We start from the raw sequence: 21976 nt of genomic DNA, 5'->3' as shown, positions 1-21976 counted from the left end.
GTGGGGGTGGGGGGGGGGTCCCTAGCCCAGCCTCCCCCTCTCTGACCACAACCCACAACAGTCTCTTCTTTCTTTCTCCTAGTCTCTCCTTTCTTTCTCTTAATCTCTCCTTTCTTTCTCTTAATCTCTCCTTTCTTTCTCTTAATCTCCTTTCTTTCTCAACCTGTTGAGGCCAGGGGGCAGGATCTTATCCCGGTATTGGGATTCATTGTCATGTGACCATGGCGGGGAATTCAAAACTGCAAGAGTAATCATTTCAAATAATCAAATAATCAACTATTTTCCTCCATTTGAAAGATATATCTCCTAAATCTAACCACGCTGTCCGATTTTCAGAGGCCTTACGGAGAATGCATAAAGTTAGGTTATGTTAGGAGAGTACATTGACAATAGCTGCGTGTAATGTTTAGCCAATTCAAAGAAGGGCATCAACAGACAGAAAACTAGCTAGAATTATGCACTTACCTTTGACAATCTGCATCAGATGACACTCATAGGACATTATGTTATACAATACATGCATTTTTAGTTCCATCAAGTTCATATTTATATCCAAAAACAGCATTTACAGTCGCGGTGAAATTCAGAATTTCTTTCGGCTCGAATGCTCCCAGTGAATCCAGCATTACAAATCACGGAATTACTATTCGAAAACATTGGTAAATTATAATATTGTCATTCAAAGAATAATATATTATCATCTCGTAATTGCTACCGAATGGCCAGATCTCAAAATAACTTTACTGGGAAATCACATTTTGCTATAAACTGGGTACTATGCTAACAACATAAGCTAAGCTATAAGCTATGCTAAGCTAAGCTAAGCTATACAGTTAGCATTAGCATCATCTAATATCGATAATAACATTCTAAATATCCCCTTACCTTTGATTATCTCCATCAGAAGGCGCTGCCAGCGATCCCAGGTCCAGAACAAATGTGGTTTCTTTTGACAAAGTTCATAATTTATGTCCAAATAGTTAGCGTTCAGTAGGCTCCCACAAAATGAGGTGGGCAGTGTAAAGTCACGCCGAAAAGCTAAAGAAAACCTAGTAAATAATCTATTTACGTTTGTTTAAACATGTCAAACGTTGTTTAGCATTAATCTTTTGGTCCATTTTTAACGTGAAACATCAGTAAACATCAGTAATATTTTCACACAACCTATCAAGTGTCTAGAATAAACGATTATGACAAAGACACTCTTCTCAGATTTATGCGCAGGCGCAAAAAATGAAGTGATGACATGTCAACTTGTAAGCATTCTAATTCGGTCTGTATTCATCACAGATGCGTCAAACAACTTTCTAAAGATCGTTGACATCTAGTGGAAGCCTTAGGAGTTGCGAACTGAATCCTTTCTCACTATGGTATCTATAAAACAATGACACTAAATAGTACAGTCACAAAATTCAATTTTTTTTAAATCTATTTTTCACAGGTTTTTGCCTGCAATATGAGTTTTGTTATACTTACAGACACCATTCAAACTGTTTTAGAAAATTCAGAGTGTTTTCTATCCAAACCTGAACAATAATATGCATATTCTAGCTTCTGAGTTGGTGTAGGAGGCAGTTAAAAATGGGCACATATTTTTTTCCAAAATTCTCAATACTGCCCCCTAGCCCAAACAGGTTTCTCTCCTTTCTTTCTCTTAATCTCTCCTTTCTTTCTCTTAATCTCTCCTTTCTTTCTCTTAATCTCTCCTTTCTTTCTCTTAATCTCTCCTTTCTTTCTCTTAATCTCTCCTTTCTTTCGGTCTCTCCTTCAGATCCATGAGAGACTGCAGCACTATGAGGAGCGTAGTCCTGCCCCCATCCTGGACAGTGCTGGCTCCCTGGCCACTGACGTAAGTAGCTCCCCCTCGCCCCGGGTTTACACACACACACACACACACACATACACATATACACACACACACACACACACACACACACACACACAGTACACACACACACAGTACACCTATACACACGCACATACACACACCCTACCCCCGCTGAGTTTCCCGCTGGGAGTCAGATGATGTTTCACTGTTGTTATTTCTCCTCCTGCGACCTTTCACCTCTCTTCATGTAGCTACCTGGCTCCTCTCACTCTCAGAATGATATGACACGCCTTTTCCAATAACACTGCACCCTTAGATCCCATCTCTCCCTCCTCTAACTCTCATCTCTCCCTCTCATCTCTCTCCTTTCTCCCCCTCTTCTCCTTGACCTATCCCCCCCCTACTTTCTCCCCCGCTTCTTCCCATACGTCTAGCTGCTACGGAATAGAAAATCCATCTCCCATGGCCCCAGGGAACAAGTGATCATTTTCAAAGGGCAAAAGGAAGGAGGGATACAGTGAAAAAGGGCAACAATTCAGAGGAAGGTTAAAAGATGGATGAGAACGTCAGGGCAGAGGACAGGAAGAGACAAAGCGACAGATGAAAGAGGAGAAATGACTCGGGGAGCATAAATATAGGAGAGAAGCGAGAGAGGCGGTGACACACCATCACCTGTGGCACACGGCCTCGTCAATTTATTAACCTGTCGTCCTCTCCCCAAAATGCCAGCACTCTGTGTGTGCGTGCATGACAGAGTACCAACATGGCTGCCAGTGATGGGTTATTTCCTTCCATCATCTGTACGGCCGTTAGACTCTCTGCTCCTCTCATCATCAGAGCCCTGAAAACCCTTCTCTGTCATTATTAACTAAACATCTATCTGACATTGTGTTGGTGCTGCTTCTCCCTATTGGTCAGTAATGGAACTAGCAGCGTTACACACACTGACCCAGTCTGGTTTAGTAATGTAAGCAGTGGTTTAATGATGGCTGGTTGTGATTTAAATCCCCTGTTGCGTTTATTGTAATCAAAGTGCTGTGGAGTATTCCTCATCTCCTTCTGAAGAGCACTGAGGAGGCCTGAGGAGAGAGGAGCGCGAGGCAGAGCGAGTCAAAGGGATCTGAGAGAAAGAGAGAGGTGGAGTGTGTCTTGTGGGTTATTTTATGGCTTGGCTGGGCTGGCTGTGTGTTTCTTCGCTGAGGGTGCCTAGCCTGAGTCTCAGGACTGTTGTTGCTGTCTTGCAAACTCCATTGCTGTCATTGTTAAGCGGCATGCCGTGACAATGACCGCACAAACAGCCCTGGGACTGGAGAGACTGGTCTGGCCTGGTCTGGCCTGGCCCAGAGAAACTCTAGGAGACCGATGGCTGGATGACAGACAGAGCCCAGGTCACCGGGTCCACAAACAGCCCTGGGACTGGAGAGACTGGTCTGGCCTGGTCTGGTCTGGCCCAGAGAAACTCTAGGAGACCGATGGCTGGATGACAGACAGAGCCCAGGTCACCGGGTCCACAAACAGCCCTGGGACTGGAGAGACTGGTCTGGCCTGGTCTGGTCTGGCCCAGAGAAACTCTAGGAGACCGATGGCTGGATGACAGACAGAGCCCAGGTCACCGGGTCCACAAACAGCCCTGGGACTGGAGAGACTGGTCTGGCCTGGTCTGGTCTGGCCCAGAGAAACTCTAGGAGACCGATGGCTGGATGACAGACAGAGCCCAGGTCACCGGGTCCACAACACAGCACCAGGGACATAGTGTTACAATACTGCTGTTTTTCTATTGTGTGTGCGAGGGAGAGAGAGAGACAACTTTGTTTATTTTCCCTTCTCCCTCTCTCCCTCCACGGGTCATGGCAAGCGTCCTTCTCTGTATTTATTTAAGGGAGCCACCTATCAGCCCCCCGTTCACTTTTAAAATGACCGCGTTTGGAATGTGCGCTTCCTCGTAAATGCTGTGAGAAACCTCAGATATCAGCATAAAGATGATTTATCAAAGTGATCCGGAGTGACAGAGCCACCAACCAGAACCATTCAGAGGACTTGTGTTTCTAAGAACTGTGTGTGTTTTTAAGAAGTATCCCTTTTCAACCGCTTCGTCTCTCCGAGCGCGAAATGAAACCTATTCAAGTCATTGTGTGTACTAGAGTGTAAGGTATTAAACTGCTTTAGTAGAGGAAGTCTTGGTGAAATTCATTTTGGGGTTGAGTTTCGGTTATGGAGGTTGAATTTATTGCCTCACATAAAATGACACTTCAACCCCTGTCTGCCCTCGTGCACTGTCTAGAGCGGTCTCAGCAGGTGACTCCATCCACAGACCCACCAGACCTTTACTGCTGCTGCTATAGGACAGACCTCAGGAGTCCTTACAATACCTGGCTGGCTTGATGAAATACTATTACACGCACGCACGCACGCACACACACACACACACACACACATAAACTCACAAGCACAAATTCATTACACACAAGGCCACAGCTCCCATCAAATGTCTGTCTCGTTTACCCTGGCCCTCTCCTCTGTTGGTTGTCCTCCCATCCTCTCTAGTCTGTCATTCTCCAGACTGGCCACCAGGGGGGCCCAGAGAGAACCTCTCTCTTCTCTCTCTCCACACTGACTGTCATTCCACAGTTACAATGCATTGATTCACAGGTAACTGCCAAAATAAAGGAAACTCTTGAGTAAATGAGGGAAACAAAGTATATTGAAAGCAGGTGCTTCCACATAAGTGTGATTCCTGAGGTACTTAAGCAGTCAAACCATCCCATCATGCTTAAGGTCATGTGGGTCAGTCACCAGATCTCAACCCAATTGAGCGTTTTCTACCACCATCAACAAAATATGGATTTTCTTGTGGAAAAATGTTGCATCCCTCCAATAGAGTTCCAGACATTTATAGAATCTTTGCCAAGGTGCATTGAAGCTGTTCTGTCTTGTGGTGGCCCAATGTCCTTTATGTTGGCGTTTCCTTTATTTTGGCATTTACCTGTACCATCATGATCTTTGTCTTAAAGAAGTGTTACAAATGCAGAAGTGAACACAAACTGACAAATATTGTCCATGTATATGAATGTTGAAGTGATTTCCATTGGATCTTTCAGGTAAGTAATTGCCATTTGGACAGACAGACCTGAAGATGTTGATGTTCCCTTCAGTCTCTTCACCTTCAGTCTCATGGTGTCATCCAGCACCAAGCCTGTTTTAGCATGTCCAGGAGACAGAACCATGCATTTACCTTCTGTTGTGGAAACATCTGGTGTAAAATTCAATCACAAAAAGACGAGCTTTAATTGAACAAGATGTGCACATCGGTTATAGCCAGACGCAGGTTTTTTATTTGTGTTTGAAATAACGTAATGGGTTTCATGGCCGCGGGAACCGTAAACTCAGTGCTCCACATCAAGCCTGTCTAAACAGACATCAGTGTGGGGCTGGCCATGGGGTTACGACTGAAATACACTCAGCCACAATCCACAAAGTAGACACACACACAGAGAGAGAGAATGGAAAGTGTGATTGTAGCATAGAAGCATGAAGGTAGTATAGAGTATGTTGTGTCATCTTTCTTCCCTAGTGAGTTATGAGCTAAAGCCTTTAATAAGACAATAAAAGGACCTGTTCTCTCTCTCTCTCTCGTAGCAGTTCACTTTGGCAAGGGATGATGTCTGTACAGAGCAAGATGATCACAACCTCATCTTTATTTTTCTCTCGCTCTCACACACACACTTAAGCCCCCGTCTGTCTCTTCAGAGGGCAACAGCAGTGCAGTAGTGACTGTCTCTGTCTCTCTGTCTCTGTGTGTGTGGTGATGAAGTGTACTCCTGGGATAGACTGGGGGGGCCAGTGACATTGACCAGGGTCTACTGGGCTGTCCCTTAACCCACCTGGCAGCTCTCTGTCCCTGGAGGGGACTCACCAAGTGGAAAACCCCCTCCAGGACACGCGTCTTTGTCACAGAAGAGGTGAGAGGGCCTCCACGACCCTTTCCTTCACCCCTGCTGCCCTTGTACCTCACCCCTACCTGACTGCTACCTCACCCTGGACATCATTAGTCAAACATCCTCCGCTCTTTTCCTCAATAATCATCACACACTAGTTTGGGTGTGTGTGTGTGTGTGTGTGTGTGTGTGTGTGTGTGTGTGTGTGTGTGTGAGAGAGAGAGGATGATGTTCCTTGAACTGTTCCCCCCTGGCTTTAGACCCCCATTACCGAGAAACTGAAAAATATGCAGTCAGTCTACTGGTGGTCACTTGCTCAGAGCAACAGAGAGCAGGGTGTGTGTCAGGGTTAGGGGTCAATTCATTTTCTATTCCAGTCAATTCAGAAGGTTTACCAAATTCCACTTCCCCATTTTCCCCATTGAACAGCATCGACGAGAATTGGAATTTGAATTTCAGTGTACTTACTGAATTGACTGGAATTTAAATGGATTGACCCCAACCCTGGTGTGTGGGTTTTTTGGTCCTCCCCTCCTCCTCCCACACACTCCTCCTCTTGTCCCTGCCAGTGGGAGGATTCTCAGAGCTCTTGTGATTTTTCACCGGGGCTCGTTGAACAGACGCAGTTCAGGCGGTTCTCCTCCTCATCCCCGTTCACTAACAAGTGGCCCTTTGTCTGGGCACTCAGCCGCTCCTCACCCCCAGGGAACCACGGCTCTCTCTGCCAGGGCACCCATAAATCAGCTCCTGTCCAGCCCACGGAGATGAGCCCGGCCACCCCCTCTAGACAACCAGACAACCACGGGCCTGGTCCAGGCAGCAGCCCACCAAGTTTGGGTCTGGGCCCCTGGCTTTGGCTCTGGTGCTGAAGCAGAGCGTATTAGGGAGACATCAGATTGATGAGCTGTCTCTCTTCATGCTGCCTGGCGGCCCTCAGCACACAGACAGGGATTATTACCTCTTGAGCATGACCTCAGCCTCTTTTTGTCTGGCCTTGTTACATACTGACCAAACTGCTCGCGCACCTGCTGATTTTGTACCCCCACACCAGACACGATCAGGCCACGCACGCAGGTTGAAATATCAACAACTCTGAACCAATTATATTAGTTTGGGGACATGTCGAAAAGCATTAAACATTTATGGCAAATTAGCTAGCTAGCTTGCGGTTGCTAGCTAATTTGTCCTGGGATATAAACATTGGGTTGTTATTTTACCTGAAATGCACAAGGTCCTCTACTCCGAGAATTAATCCACAGATAAAACTGTAAACCAAATTAGTTTCTCTTCATCTCTCCTCCTTCCTTCAGGCTTTTTCTTGTCATTCTGGACTTAATATGGCGGTTGGCAACCAACCTTACAGCATTACTACAACCTACCAGAGTATTTGTTATTTTTGGTATTTTATTAGGATCCCCATTAGCTGTTGCAAAAGCAGCAACTACTCTTCCTGGGGTCCACACAAAACATGAAACATAATACAGAATGACATAATACAGAACATCAATGGACAAGAACAGCTCAAGGACAGAACTACATACATTTTTTGAAACCAGGTTTGCTGTTTATTTGAGCAATATGAGATGGAAAGAAGTTCCATGCAATAAGGGTTCTATATAATACTATACGCTTTCTTGAATTTGTTCTGGATTTGGGGACTGTGAAAAGACATGTCTGGTGGGATAAGTGTGTGTGTCAGAGCTGTGTGTAAGTTGACTATGCAAACAATTTGGGATTTTTAACACATGAAGGTTTCTTATAAAAAGAAGTGATGCAGTCAGTCTCTCCGCAACTCTTAGACAAGAGAGACTGGCATGCAGAGTATTTATATCAGCCCTCTGATTACAATTAAGAGCAAAACGCGCTGCTCTGTTCTGGGCCAGCTGCAGCTTAACTAGGTCTTTCCTTGCAGCACTGGACCACACGACTGGACAATAATCAAAATTAGACAAAACTAGAGCCTGCAGAACTTACTTTTTGGAGTGTGGTGTCAAAAAAGCAGAGCATCTCTTTATTACGGCCAGACCTCTCCCCATCGTTACAACCATTGAATCTATATGTTTTGTCCATGACAGTTTACAATCTAAGGTAATGCCAAGTAATTTAGTCTCCTCAACTTGTTCAACAGCCACACCATTCATTACCAGATGCAGCTGAGGTCTAGAACTTAAGGAATGATTTGGACCAAATACAATGCTCTTTGTTTTAGAGATGTTCAGGACCAGTTTATTACTGGCCACCCATTCCAAAACAGACTGCAACTCTCTGTTAAGGGTTTCAGTGACTTCATTTGCTGTGGTTTGCTGATGCATATATGGTTGAATCATCAGCATACGTTGACACATGCTTTGTTTAATGCCAGTGGCAGGTCATTGGTAAAAATAGAAGAGTGGAGAGCCTAGAGAGCTGCCCTGCGGTACACCACCCTTTACATGTTTGACATTAGAGAAGCTTCCATTAAAGAAAACCCTCTGAGTTCTTAACTCAGCAAAAAAAGAAACGTCCTCTCACTGTCAACTGCGTTTATTTTCAGCAAACTTAACATGTGTAAATATTTGTATGAACATAACAAGATTCCACAACTGAGACATAAACTGAACAAGTTCCACAGACGTGACTAACAGAAATGGAATAATGTGTCCCTGAACAAAGGGCGGGGGGGTCAAAATCAAAAGTAACAGTCAGTATCTGGTGTGGCCACCAGCTGCACTAAGTACTGCAGTGCATCTCCTCCTCATGGACTGCACCAGATTTGGCAGTTCTTGCTGTGAGATGTTACTCTTTCTCTTCCACCAAGGCACCTGCAAGTTCCTGGACATTTCTGTGGGGAATGGCCCTAGCCCTCACCCTCTGATCCAACAGGTCCCAGACGTGCTCAGTGGGATTGAGATCCGGGCTCTTCGCTGGCCATGGCAGAACACTGACATTCCTGTCTTGCAGGAAATCACGCACATAACGAGCAGTATGGCTGGTGGCATTATCATGCTGGAGGGTCATGTCAGGATGAGCCTGCAGGAAGAGTACCATATGAGGGAGGAGGATATCTTCCCTGTAATGCACAGCGTTGATATTGCCTGCAATGACAACAAGCTCAGTCCAATGATGCTGTGACACACCGCCCCAGACCATCACGGACGCTTCACCTCCAAATCAATCCTGCTCCAGAGTACAGGCCTCGGTGTAACACTCATTCCTTCGACCATAAACGCAAATCAGACAATCACCACTGGTGAGACAAAACCTTTTTGCCAGTCCTGTCTGGTCCAGCAACGGTGGGTTTGTGCCCGTGGGTGACGTTGTTGCCGGTGATGTCTGGTGAGGACCTGCCTTACAACAGGCCTTCAAGCCCTCAGTCCAGCCTCTCTCAGCCTATTGCGGACAGTCTGAGCACTGATGGAGGGATTGTGCATTCCTGGTGTAACTCGGGTAGTTGTTGTTGCCATCCTGTACCTGTCCCGCAGGTGTGATGTTCGGATGTACCGATCCTGTGCAGGTGTTGTTACAAGTGGTCTGCCACAGCGAGGATGATCAGCTGTCCGTCCTGTCTCCCTGTAGCGCTGTCTTAGCGTCTCACAGTACGGACATCCACATCTGCAGTCCTCATGCCTCCTTGCAGCATGCCTAAGGCACGTTCACGCAGATGAGCAGGGACCCTGGGAATCTTTCTTTTGGTGTTTTTCAGAGTCAGTAGAAAGGCCTCTTTAGTGTCCTAAGTTTTCATAACTGTGACCTTAATTTCCTACCGTGTGTAAGCTGTTAGTGTCTTAACGACCGTTCCACAGGTGCATCTTCATTAATTGTTTACGGGTCATTGAACCAGCATGGGAAAGAGCGTTTAAACCCTTTACAATGAAGATCTGTGAAGTTATTTGGATTTTTACGAATTATCTTTGAAAGACAGGGTCCTGAAAAATGGCAGTTTCTTTTTTTGCTGAGTTGAGATGGATAGCAATTTCTTTGAACCAGTCATCAGTCATTTGTGTCAGTGCAGTATATGTTGAGTGCCTTTATCTATAAGCATGCTGAAAGTCTTTTGTTAATTTCTTTACAGAGAAATAGCATTGTATTTGGTCAAACACCATTTTTTCAAACAGTTTGCTAAGAGCTGGCAGCAAGCTTATAGGTCTGCTGTTAGAACCAGTAAAGGCCGCTTTACCACTCTTGGGTAGTGGAATTACTTTGGCTTCCCTCCAGGCCTGAGAACAAAGACTTTCCTCTCGGCTCAGATTAAAGATATGACAGATAGGAGTGGCTATAGAGTCAGCTACCATCCTCTGTAGCTTTCCATCCAAGTTGTCCATGCCAGGAGGTTTGTCATTATTGATCGATAACAATAATTGTTCCACTCTCCCACACTAACTTTACAACATTCAAACTTGCAATGCTTTTCTTTCATTATAATTTTTTTTATGCATGAATATGATGGCTCACTATTCGTTGTTGGCATTTCCTGCCTAAGTTTGCCCACTTTGCCATTGAAGTAATCATTCAAATATTTGGCAACATCAAATGGTTTTGTGATGAATAAGCCATCTGATTCGATGAAAGATGGAGTTGAATTTGTCTTTCTGCTCATAATTTCATTTGAAGTGCTCCAAAGTTTTTTTCCATCATTCTTTATATCATTGATCTTGGCTTCATAATACAGTTTCTTCTTTTTATTGAGTTTAGTTACATAATTTCTCAATTTGCAGTAAGCCAGCCAGTCAGATGTGCAGCCAGACTTATTAGCCACTTATTTTGCCCTATCTCTTTCAACCAAACAGTTTTTCAATTCCTCATCAATCCATAGAGCCTTACCAGTTCTAACAGTCAGTTTCTTAACAGGTGCATGTTTATCAGTAATTGGAAGAAGCAATTTCATAAATTCATCAAGTGCAGCGTCTGGATGCTCCTCATTAATCACATCAGACCAACACATATTTTTAGCATCATCCACATAAGAGTCTGTAAGGGCTGTCTGAAGAGAGAGTGGACCAAAACGCAGCGGAGTTAGTGTTCATCATTTAATAGAACAACGTGAACACTATACAAAAACAAGAAAAGAGAAAACCGACAGCCAACAGTCCTGTCAGGTGCAAACACTAACAGAAACAATTACCCACAAAACCCAAAGGAAAAACATGCTCCTTATGTGTGACTCCCAATCAGCAACAACAAGCTTCAGCTGTACCTGATTGGGAGCCACACACGGCCCAAAACAAAGAAATACAAAAACATAGAGAAAGGAACATAGAACGCTCACCCAACGTAACACCCTGGCCTAACCAAAATAAATAACAAAAAACCCCTCTCTATGGCCAGGGCGTTAGAGTCACAGCAAAATCTTTTGTATGATCTTTTATACACTATTTTAGGCCCAGCTGTTGGAATTTTGGCTTTTCTGGATATAGCCACTATATTGTGATCACTGCATGGGTACGGATACAGCTTTAGAACAAAGTTCTAGAGTATTAGTAAAAATGTGATCGATACATGTGGATGATCTTGTTCCTGTAGTGTCTGTAAACACCCTGGTAGGTTGATTAATAACCTGAACCAGATTACAGGCACTGGCTACAGTAAGAAGCTTCCTCTTGAGCGAACAGCTTGATGAAAACCAGTCAATATTCAGGTCCCCAAGAAAGTAGACCTCTCGGTTTACATCACATACACTATCAAGCATTTTACACATATTATTTATATACTGACAGTTAGCACTTGGTGGCCTATAGCAACACCACAAAAGAAAAGGCTTTAGATGAGCCAAGTGATCCTGCAACCACAACACTTCAATAACACTTGACATAAGATCTTCTCTAAGCATTACAGAGATATGGCTCAGCAAAACCTCCCCATAAGCATTTCTGTCTCTTCTATAGATGTTATATCCATGTATTGCTATTGCTGCATCATAAAATGAATTATCTAAGTGCATCACAGGCATGGCTAATATATGAATGTTATCTAATGTTAGCAAGTTACTGATTTCATGAACCTTATTTCTAAGGCTACATATATTAATATGGGCTATTTTCAGGCCTTCCCTGGGTAGCTTATCAGAGAAAGACATAATACAGAAAAGAGCAAACAAAGGAAGAGAAAAAAAATATACATTCAGCAGTCCATTTATCAATTGGTGTGTGTATGTGTGTGCTGCGAGGTTGAGTCTACGAATCCATAGGCTTGGCTCTGTCATCCCTTCCAGGCTTCTGGGAGGGAGGGTGGACAATGAGCCTGTCATAGAGGATGTACGCAATGTCCCCACGTGCTCTGGCAGCTTTCATGGCTGGGATAAGTTCTTTCCTCTTCTGGCGCACAGCTTCAGGATAGTCCTCGTTGTGGAAGAATCACGTTCCTATCAAGTTCTTGGCTCCAGAACAGCTATCTTGTCCTTGAACCTCAGGAACTTGACCCGTGGGTTTTCCAGTCCTGTGGGCGCTCTCCACCTCAATCTTCCTGTGGTCCATCTTCAGTTTCTCAGAGATCATTTCTCTCACTTTGTCCTCACACTCTGTCCAGGTCTCATGTGGAGATTCTGCAATTCCGTCCACAACCGTGTTGTTCTGCCTTGATTGTCCCTCGAGATTACAATGACATAAATCAGATTATCATGAATTCACACACATAACTGATGTCCTCTCTCAATGACTTTCAGATTGCTGTCATCTTGCCGTTCTCCTGTTTCAACTCATCGACTCACCGTTCTACTTATTCAACTCAGCATAGGTTATGCTGTTACTACTCGCAGTTCCAGGCAGGGCAGGTCACGGGGAAAATTGAAAACAACAAACAGCAGGGATCTAGACAGCCACAAACCCTGGACAATCTGCGGTCCTAGCCACCATGGCTAACCGCGTCATGGGTTGCGTTCAAGAACCTTGCTGGCTTGATATGCAGCTAGCTAGCAGCTGGGCTAGCTAGCTAGCTCCTCAGACCTGTCCTTTATCGGCAGGATCACTGAAAAGAGACAAGCAGTCCCAGCAACTGATGCCAACTGTGTCGCGGGATCCAAACTAAGAAGCTACAGTGGCAAGAAAAGTATGTGAACCCTTTGGAGTTACCTGGACTGCTGCATAAATTGGTCATACAATTTGAATTAAGAAGAATCCTAGAGTGTCAGCTAAAGACTTACAGAAATCTCTGGAACATGCTAACATCTCTGTTGATGAGTCTACAATACGCAAAACACTAAACAAGAATGGTGTTCATGGGAGGACATCATGGAAGAAGCCACTTTTGTCCCAAAAAAATATATATTGCTGCACATCTGAAGTTTGCAAAAGTGCACCTGGATGTTCCACAGAGCTACTGGCAAAACATTCTGTGGACAGATAAAACTACAGTTGAGTTGTTTGGAAGGAACACACAACGCTGTGTGGAGAAAAAAAGGCACAGCACACCAACATCAAAACCTCATCCAACTGTAAAGTATAGTGGCGGGAGCATCATGGTTTGAGGCTGCTTTGCTGCCTTAGGGCCTGGACAGCTTGCTATCATCGACGGAAAAATGGATTCCCAAGCTTATCAAGACATTTTGCAGGAGAATGTAAGGCTATCTGTCTGCCAATTGAAGCTCAACAGAAGTTGGATGATGCAACAGTTCAACGACCCAAAACACAGAAGTAAATCAACAACAGAATGGCTTCAATAGAAGAAAATACACCTTTGATTGGCCTAGTCATTTCTGACCTCAACCCGATTGAGATGCAGTGGCATGACCTCGAGAGCAGTTCACACCAGACATCCCAAGAATATTGCTGAGCTGAAACAGTTTTGTAAAGAGGAATGGTCCAAAATTCCTCCTGACCGTTGTGCAGGTCTGAGTCACAACTACAGAAAATGTTGAGGTTATTGCTGCCAAAGGAGGGTCAACCAGTTATTAAATCCAAGGGTTCACATACTTTTCCCACCCTGCACTGTGAATGTTTACACGGTGTGTTCAGTAAAGACATGAAAACGTATAATTGTTTGTGTATTATTAGTTTAAGCAGACTGTGTTTGTCTATTGTTGTGACCTAGATGAAGTTAGTTAACCTGTTGAGGCCACGGGTTAGCAATGAACCCTGAGACGGGATTGCTAGCAAGGCTGGAAATTCAAAACATCAAAAATCTAATAATTTCAATTTCTCAAACAATCAACTATTTTACACCATTTAAAAGATAAACATCTCCTTAATCTAACCACATTGTTCGATTTTCAAAGAGGCTTTATGGCAAAAGCATAAAGTTAGATTATGTTAGGACAGTACATAGCCACAAAAGTACAAACATCCATTTTCAATTCAAGGTCAGGCGTCACCAAAAGCAGAAACCAGCTAAAATTATGCACCAACCTTTGACAATCTCCATCAGATCATTGAGCATTCTGCGCTGTGCTCTTGCAGTCATCTTTGCAGGACGGCCACTCCTAGGGAGAGTAGCAACATTGCTGAACTTTCTCCGACAATAGACAATTTGTCTTGATGAACATCAAGGCTTTTAGAGATCTCTTTTGTTCGAGGTATGGTTCACATCAGGCAATGCTTCTTGTGAATAGCAAACTCAAAATGTTGAGTGTTTTTTTTATAGGGCACGGCAGCTCTAACCAACATCTCCAATCTCGTCTCATTGATTGGACTCCAGGTTAGCTGACTCCTGACTCCAATTAGCTTTTGGAAAAGTCATTAGCCTAGGGGTTCATATACTTTTTCCAACCTACACTGTGAATGTTTACACGGTGTGTTCAAAAAAGATATGAACATGTATAATTGTTTGTGTGTTATTTGTTTAAGCAGACTGTGTTTGTCTATTGTTGTGACTTAGATGAAGATCAGATCAAATTTGATGACCAATTTATGCAGAAATCCAGGTAATTCCAAAGGGTTCACATACTTTTTCTTGTCACTGTAGATAGCTACCAAGAACTTTCCAATACACTTTCAGACAACAAACTTTTCAAACAAACAAAACAGCTCTTCCTCGTCCTGAGTGCGGGCCTAAGTTCATCTTTCAGTCACCCACGTGGGTATATGCTTCTAAAAACCAATGAAGAGATGGGAGAGGCCGGACTTGCAGCGCTTTGAGCGTCACAAATAGAACCGATTTTCTATTTTAGCGCCTGGCCACGCTGACGCCCGCGAGCAGTGTGGGTGAAATTATTGAATAACATGTATGTGTACATTTATTTAGCATCGCACGCGACCTGTCCGGTTTGGTCAGCATGTTAGTCTGTTGTTCTGTATGACTGTCTCGTTATCACTTGACTATATTAATGCTAACAGACACTCTCTCGCTTCCTCTCTCTCTCTCTCTTTCACTCTCTTTCAATTCTCTCACTCACTCACTCACTCACTCACTCTCAGCTGTCTGAGGAACTGCAGGGTAAAAGTGCCAGTGAAGAGATCAGCGAGCTGCTCAATCTACTGGCTAAACCCCACGTCAAGGTAAGACGCACACAAACACGCACACACTATTTCTCTCACTCTCTAACTCTATCTCCCTTACCAACTTCACACAGAACACACCCAGTCACTCCATACCCCATCCTTTTACATGGTACTCACAACACACCCAGTCACTCCATACCCCATCCTTCTACATGGTACTCAGAACACACCTGTTCACTCCATATTCCATCCTTCCACATGGTACTCAGAACACACCCAGTCACTCCATATTCCATCCTTCTACATGGTACTCAGAACACACCCAGTCACTCCATACCCCATCCATCTACATGGTACTCAGAACACACCTATTCAGTCCATATTCCATCCTTCTACATGGTACTCACAACACACCCAGTCACTCCATATTCCATCCTTCTACATGGTACTCAGAACACACCTGTTCACTCCATATTCCATCCTTCTACATGGTACTCAGAACACACCCAGTCACTCCATATTCCATCCTTCTACATGGTACTCAGAACACACCCAGTCACTCCATACCCCATCCATCTACATGGTACTCAGAACACACCTATTCAGTCCATATTCCATCCTTCTACATGGTACTCACAACACACCCAGTCACTCCATATTCCATCCTTCTACATGGTACTCAGAACACACCTGTTCACTCCATATTCCATCCTTCTACATGGTACTCAGAACACACCCGTTCACTCCATATTCCATCCTTCTACATGGTACTCAGAACACACCCAGTCACTCCATATTCCATCCTTCTACATGGTACTCAGAACACACCCAGTCACTCCATATTCCATCCTTCTACATGGGACTCAGAACACACCCAGTCACTCCATACCCCATCCATCTACATGGTACTCAGAACACACCTATTCAGTCCATATTCCATCCTTCTACATGGTACTCACAACACACCCAGTCACTCCATATTCCATCCTTCTACATGGTACTCAGAACACACCTGTTCACTCCATATTCCATCCTTCTACATGGTACTCAGAACACACCCAGTCACTCCATATTCCATCCTTCTACATGGTACTCAGAACACACCCAGTCACTCCATACCCCATCCATCTACATGGTACTCAGAACACACCTATTCAGTCCATATTCCATCCTTCTACATGGTACTCACAACACACCCAGTCACTCCATATTCCATCCTTCTACATGGTACTCACAACACACCCAGTCACTCCATATTCCATCCTTCTACATGGTACTCAGAACACACCTGTTCACTCCATATTCCATCCTTCTACATGGTACTCAGAACACACCCAGTCACTCCATATTCCATCCTTCTGCATGGTACTCAGAACACACCTGTTCACTCCATATTCCATCCTTCTACATGGTACTCAGAACACACCCAGTCACTCCATATTCCATCCTTCTGCATGGTACTCAGAACACACCTGTTCACTCCATATTCCATCCTTCTACATGGTACTCAGAACACACCCAGTCAGTCCATATTCCATCCTTCTACATGGTACTCAGAACACACCTGTTCACTCCATATTCCATCCTTCTACATGGTACTCAGAACACACCTGTTCACTCCATATTCCATCCTTCTACATGGTACTCAGAACACACCCAGTCACTCCATACCCCATCCATCTACATGGTACTCAGAACACACCTGTTCACTCCATATTCCATCCTTCTGCATGGTACTCAGAACACACCCAGTCACTCCATACCCCATCCATCTACATGGTACTCAGAACACACCTATTCAGTCCATATTCCATCCTTCTACATGGTACTCAGAACACACCCAGTCCAACAATGACATCACGTCCTAGCTGTGCTGTAGGTTCTGTCCGAAATGGTGCCCTATTCCCTATATAGTGCATTACTTTTGACCAGGGCCCTGGTCACTATATAGGGTATAGGGCGCCATTTGAGACACATCCGTAGGTTCCTCAGGAGGTTGGTGGCACCTTAATTGGGGAGGACGGGCTGTTAGTGGAATGGTATCAAACACATGGTTTCCATGGTTTCCAGGTGTTTGTTGCCACTCCATTCCAGCCATTAGTATGAGCCGTCCTCCCCTCAGCAGCCTCCTGTGTCCTCTCTATGATACATGACTTCTCTGTTCCTCCACAGGTCAGCCAGATGATATCACACAAACAGATACAGCACTTCTTCAAGCTTTTAAAGGCTTATTTCTTCTTTTCTCTCCTTTTAACAATTCTCTGGCTGCTGTCTCTCTCTTGTTAGACGTAAATCTCAAACATTAGATGATCATGCAGACCGCAGGTGTGTGTGTGTGTGTGTGTGTGTGTGTGTGTGTGTGTGTGTGCGTGCGTGCGTGCGTGCGTGCGTGCGTGCGTGCGTGCGTGCGCGCGTGCGTGTAAATGCAGGTGTTTGTGTGTGTGCGCAGGTGTTTGTGTGCGTGTGTGACTGGTGAGAGGTTTGGAGAGACACCTTAGATATGACTCAGGCCGTCACACTGTCAGACAGACAGAACGTTGCCAGAAAAACAAACCTTGGAGCTCTGCCTCTGTCTCCATCATGTCAAACAGCAGGACAGAGAGAGAACAGTTACAAGATGAATAGAGTCAGATGGACCCCCTCACACTGAACATCAGGGGAATCCTGTGTGTGTGTGTGTGTGTGTGTGTGTGTGTGTGTGTGTGATTTCATCATAACTGCAGTCTGTCTGTTAGAGGGAGTGCTGCGTGCTTCACTATGCTGCAGCTTTCTCTCAAATGGCTCCCTATATAGTGCCTTGGGCTCTGGACAAAAGTAGTGCACTATATAGGGAATAGAGTGTCATTTGGGATGTAAAAAGATCTCCTTTTTCTCTATCAACTCCAAAGGGACGTGCCCTAGTCTCGACGGCTCATTGAGGACTCTCTTCTGCCGCGGAGCGTGCCGGTGTCAGCACACCTCCGATTATTGGGGTCTGATAGAGTTTGCAGCGGAGGTTGTTTTACGGCCCGGCATCGAACCATCTCAGGGGAGCTCTCTCTCTCTCCTCGTAGAAAGTCATTGTTTATTAGGGCCGACCGCTCCGGAGGAAGGAGAGATCTGAGACGGGGAAGTGGTCCGAGCATTGCACGCACGGGGAAACACACACATTCCGCCTCCGCCATCAGGGATGCTCGGTGCTGCTAAGTAGGGGCCTCTCCCCTGTCTGTCTCATCTCTCCTTCCACCGGAGTGGTCTGTTCATAGCTACCCTAGTGTACACATACACACACACCCCCTCCTTCCCTCCACCCTGGCTGGTGTCTGTATGGTTTGGGCCTGGCCCACAACGTTGCCAGTCTGATAGTTTTAACGCTCCCTGGGTAAACCGTCACGACGACGGTCTTCTAGCTTCAAGCAGCAGAAGCACTCAGTCACGATAGATTAACTGCAGCAGCAGCTAGCCAGAGTGCTGGGGGACGGTGGCAGGGGGAACATTTTGACTGTGACACATTCACTGACTGACTGAGGTTTGGAAGCCGTCTCATTTGAGTGGCTAGTTCTCTGTGGCTAGTTCCCTTCTTCCTCCTCTCTCTCTCTGTCTGTCTCTCTCTCTTCCTCCTCCTCACTCTGTCTCTTGATGGCTGGACAGAGATGTGTCTGTTGTACTGGGGCACCGACGCCTACCCAGGTCCATGTAAATCCCAGTCTGTGTAAAACACAATCAGATGGCTGGGCTCTGAATGGTGTCTCTGTGTGATAGTAACTGTGTCACTCTCCATTATGGCTGAAAGGATCTATTCCTAGGGCAGGATGTAAATCACAGCGTTTTAAGGTGCTTTTCTGCGCACACACGCACATACACACACTCGCCCACCTCCCCTCCTCTCTCTCCCGTTATGATTCCCAGATGAATAAACAGCTTCTGCCCATATTAACCTCCTCAGAAACACTAACATTGACAGTGATGAAAGTGCCAATTATGACGGCTGTCTGTTTCCGGGGTGGGGGGGGGGTCTCTGCCTCTCTGCCTACCACATCGTTGGGCCAGGGACTCCCTACATAGTGCACTACTTTTGACCAGGGTCCATAGGGTTCCAGTAAAAAGTAGTGCACTAGGGAAAAGGAGGCCATTTGGTCCTCAACTCAGGATACCTCCGAGACGGGCTGGGCTTGCCCTGCTTTCAGTACTTTGAGAGCTTGGCGGTATTTATGTTCATTAGACATAATAGGGATCCTATAAAAACAGATCACTGAGCTTGTCCAAATAAACCTCCTGGTCATTCCTGGCATCTAGCGCTCATTAAACTGGGCTTGTCTGTTGCAGTCCCTGTTCATCCTGCAGAGGCAGACAGTGCTAGGCTGGCACTTAACCCACTGCTCCAGAGGCCCGCTGTGTTGTGTTCTGTTGTGAGAGAATAGTGTTCCATTTGGGACTCAGGCTCGGTCTCGCCATAACCCAGGCTGTATAGGAGGCCCAGCTCCTGCTCCAGCTGAACCATTCAGTTCCAGCAAGGGTATCAGCTCTACATTCAATTAGGAGACACATACATGAACACACACACACACACACACACACACACACACACAGAACACTGACTCTAAAACATAACAGGATCTGCTCACTGCCGTTGACCCAGAAAAATGCTTCCATGCGCTGCCCTGTGTGTGTGTGTGTGTGTGTGTGTGTGTGTGTGTGTGTGTGTGTGTGTGTGTGTGTGTGTGTGTGTGTGCGCGCACGCGTTCGTCTCTGTGTGCGCGCACGCGTTCGTCTCTGTGTGTGTGTGCGAGTTCGTCTCTGTGTGTGTGTGCGAGTTCGTCTCTGTGTGTTCGTCTCGGTGTGTGTGATTCTGTGTGTGAGTATGCGTGTCTCTGTGTGAGTGTGTCAGCAGTCATCACAAGCCAGGGGTCTGCCCTGCCTCTCTGCCATGTGCTACCTATTAGCCTGGTGCTGTTGATGCTAGTCTCTGCTTGTGATGGGGAGTTTTAACAAGACATTACCGGCCAGGCTGTTACGACCTGTCAGGGGACAGGAGGTGGGGTGAGTGTCAACTAGGACCTGACAGGGGAAGTGGTGGGCATCGATGAGTGGATAGGGATCCAACCGCGGTCTCCAGACTTCCTGATGTTGGAGAGGGAGTATGGTAACCTGAGATTAGTAAGGATGTAGAGGAAGCAACACATGGCAGGTCAGTCGCATAAAGGATAGTGAGTAGGGGTACGCTATGAAGACTCATACGAAGGCGTACACACACACACACACACACACACACAAAGGGCTAGGACAGCGAGAGTGGAGGGGGAGTCCTGTGAGGCCTGAGGTGAGCTGGGTTAAGTTAAGGAAGTGGCGTTACGGTAGGGTTGGTCTGTTCCGTGGTTGAAGCAGGAACAAGCTGTGATTGGCACATAGTAACAGTCCTTGGTGTTCTTGAGGAACCAGATCAGGTGTTGTGAGTGACAGCGACACCTCACCAAGGGGGGCACGGGACACTGAATGTGTCTGTCCGTTTGTCTGTCTATCCTCGGAGCCCCCCCAAAAATACTCCGCTCGCGATACAACGCCACATTAAACGTTTTCTCTAACCTCCCAAAAAGAGAAGGAAGAAAAACGGAAAAAGAGATGTGGCCTTAGCAAATCAAGAGAAAGAGAGCGTTCCTCTGAAAATATTTGTAGTGTAATATTTTATTCAGCTCTGAATGGAGCACGATCAGGTGCAGGCTGCTTTAAAACACTGGCTAGTAGAATCAGTGAGTCGGTTATGAGAGAGGGGAGGGAGGGAGATGTTTCTGGACCGTAGGGTCATTCAATGAAGGAGAAGAGCAGGCCTGTGTGTATCTGCTGCTGATTAGTCTGACTCAGACTGACTCCCATTGGAGCTGGGGCACATCACACCAGTTCTCTTCCTCCTTCTCTTTCTCCTATTCCTCCTGTCTCTTCCTTCTCCTCTTTCTCCTTTTCCTCTTCCTCCTCCGTCTCCTCCTCCTCTTTCTCCTATTCCTCTTCCTCCTCCATCTCCTCTCATCTGGTCTTCTTTAGGAACATCTTGAATGCTGTAGCGCAGTGTGCTCCCATGTCATAAAACAGACTGCTCCTCCCCTCCTCTCTGTCCTCCTCCTCCTCCTCTCTCACCCTCCTCTTTCTGGCGCGTGATTGGACAATGTTTTTTATTTCGTGGAAAAAACGGCGCGTTTCCAGCAGCATTTGGAGAGGACACAGAGCCGTTAAATAGTTTGAAAAATGACTCTGAATGCGATCATTCTCGTCTGTGTCGTCCCGTTTTTTCTCGCTCTGCTGCTGCCTGTGAGAGTGTGAAATATGTGAGGCCGCTGAGAACTTCATTACTTTGCTCCTCGCTCTGTCTGTTGCTGAACATCAGCTAGCTAGCGTTCCCGTGGGAGCAGTCCCGACACACACACACACACACACACACACTGGTCCTCCATTCCTCTGTCCTCCTTAACATCCCCCATGATTCATAGCGTCTCAGCGTGGCCTCGGGACGAGCGGCGCTAACCTCCTTTAATCAGGAAGATCTATGAGCAGACTATGAGCCTTAATGGCAATTAACACATGTAGATAGAATAACGGGAGCTTAACCAAATCAAATCCATCATCAGACACAGCCATTCATAACGTTCTGAGGAGGGACTTCCTCCCTTCTTTGTTTCTGTCTGCCTTTTCTCTCACTCTAGTTGAAAGGGCCTCTGCGTATTGTAGGAGTTCTCTGTATACTGTTGTTAACTGCACATTGTCTCCGTCTAGGGATGTAGGCTTTGTGTCGTGCATGGTAACCCTAATCCTTCTCTTTCCTCTCCCTCTGCCCCTTCTCGCTCTCCTCCCTTCTTTTCTCTCCTCTCCTCCTTTATCCCCCTCTTCTTCTTCTCCGT

General features: G+C 45.7%; 1 protein-coding gene across 1 annotated transcript in view; it reads left to right on the top strand.

The window, feature by feature from the left end:
- mpp7a (MAGUK p55 scaffold protein 7a) overlaps positions 1-21976 on the top strand; it is a gene marked incomplete in the record, with an annotated part of 313669 nt that overhangs the window by 155281 nt on the left and 136412 nt on the right. The window contains 2 exon segments of the mRNA XM_029699409.1: positions 1772-1849; positions 15087-15167. Of these exon segments, the coding sequence (XP_029555269.1) occupies positions 1772-1849; positions 15087-15167 (159 nt within the window).

This window comes from Salmo trutta, chromosome 2 (assembly GCF_901001165.1).
Source record: "Salmo trutta chromosome 2, fSalTru1.1, whole genome shotgun sequence".
NCBI classification, from domain to species: Eukaryota; Metazoa; Chordata; class Actinopteri; order Salmoniformes; family Salmonidae; genus Salmo; species Salmo trutta.
Note: the sequence above shows the minus strand (reverse complement) of the source record. Positions and strands in the feature narration are given on the sequence as shown.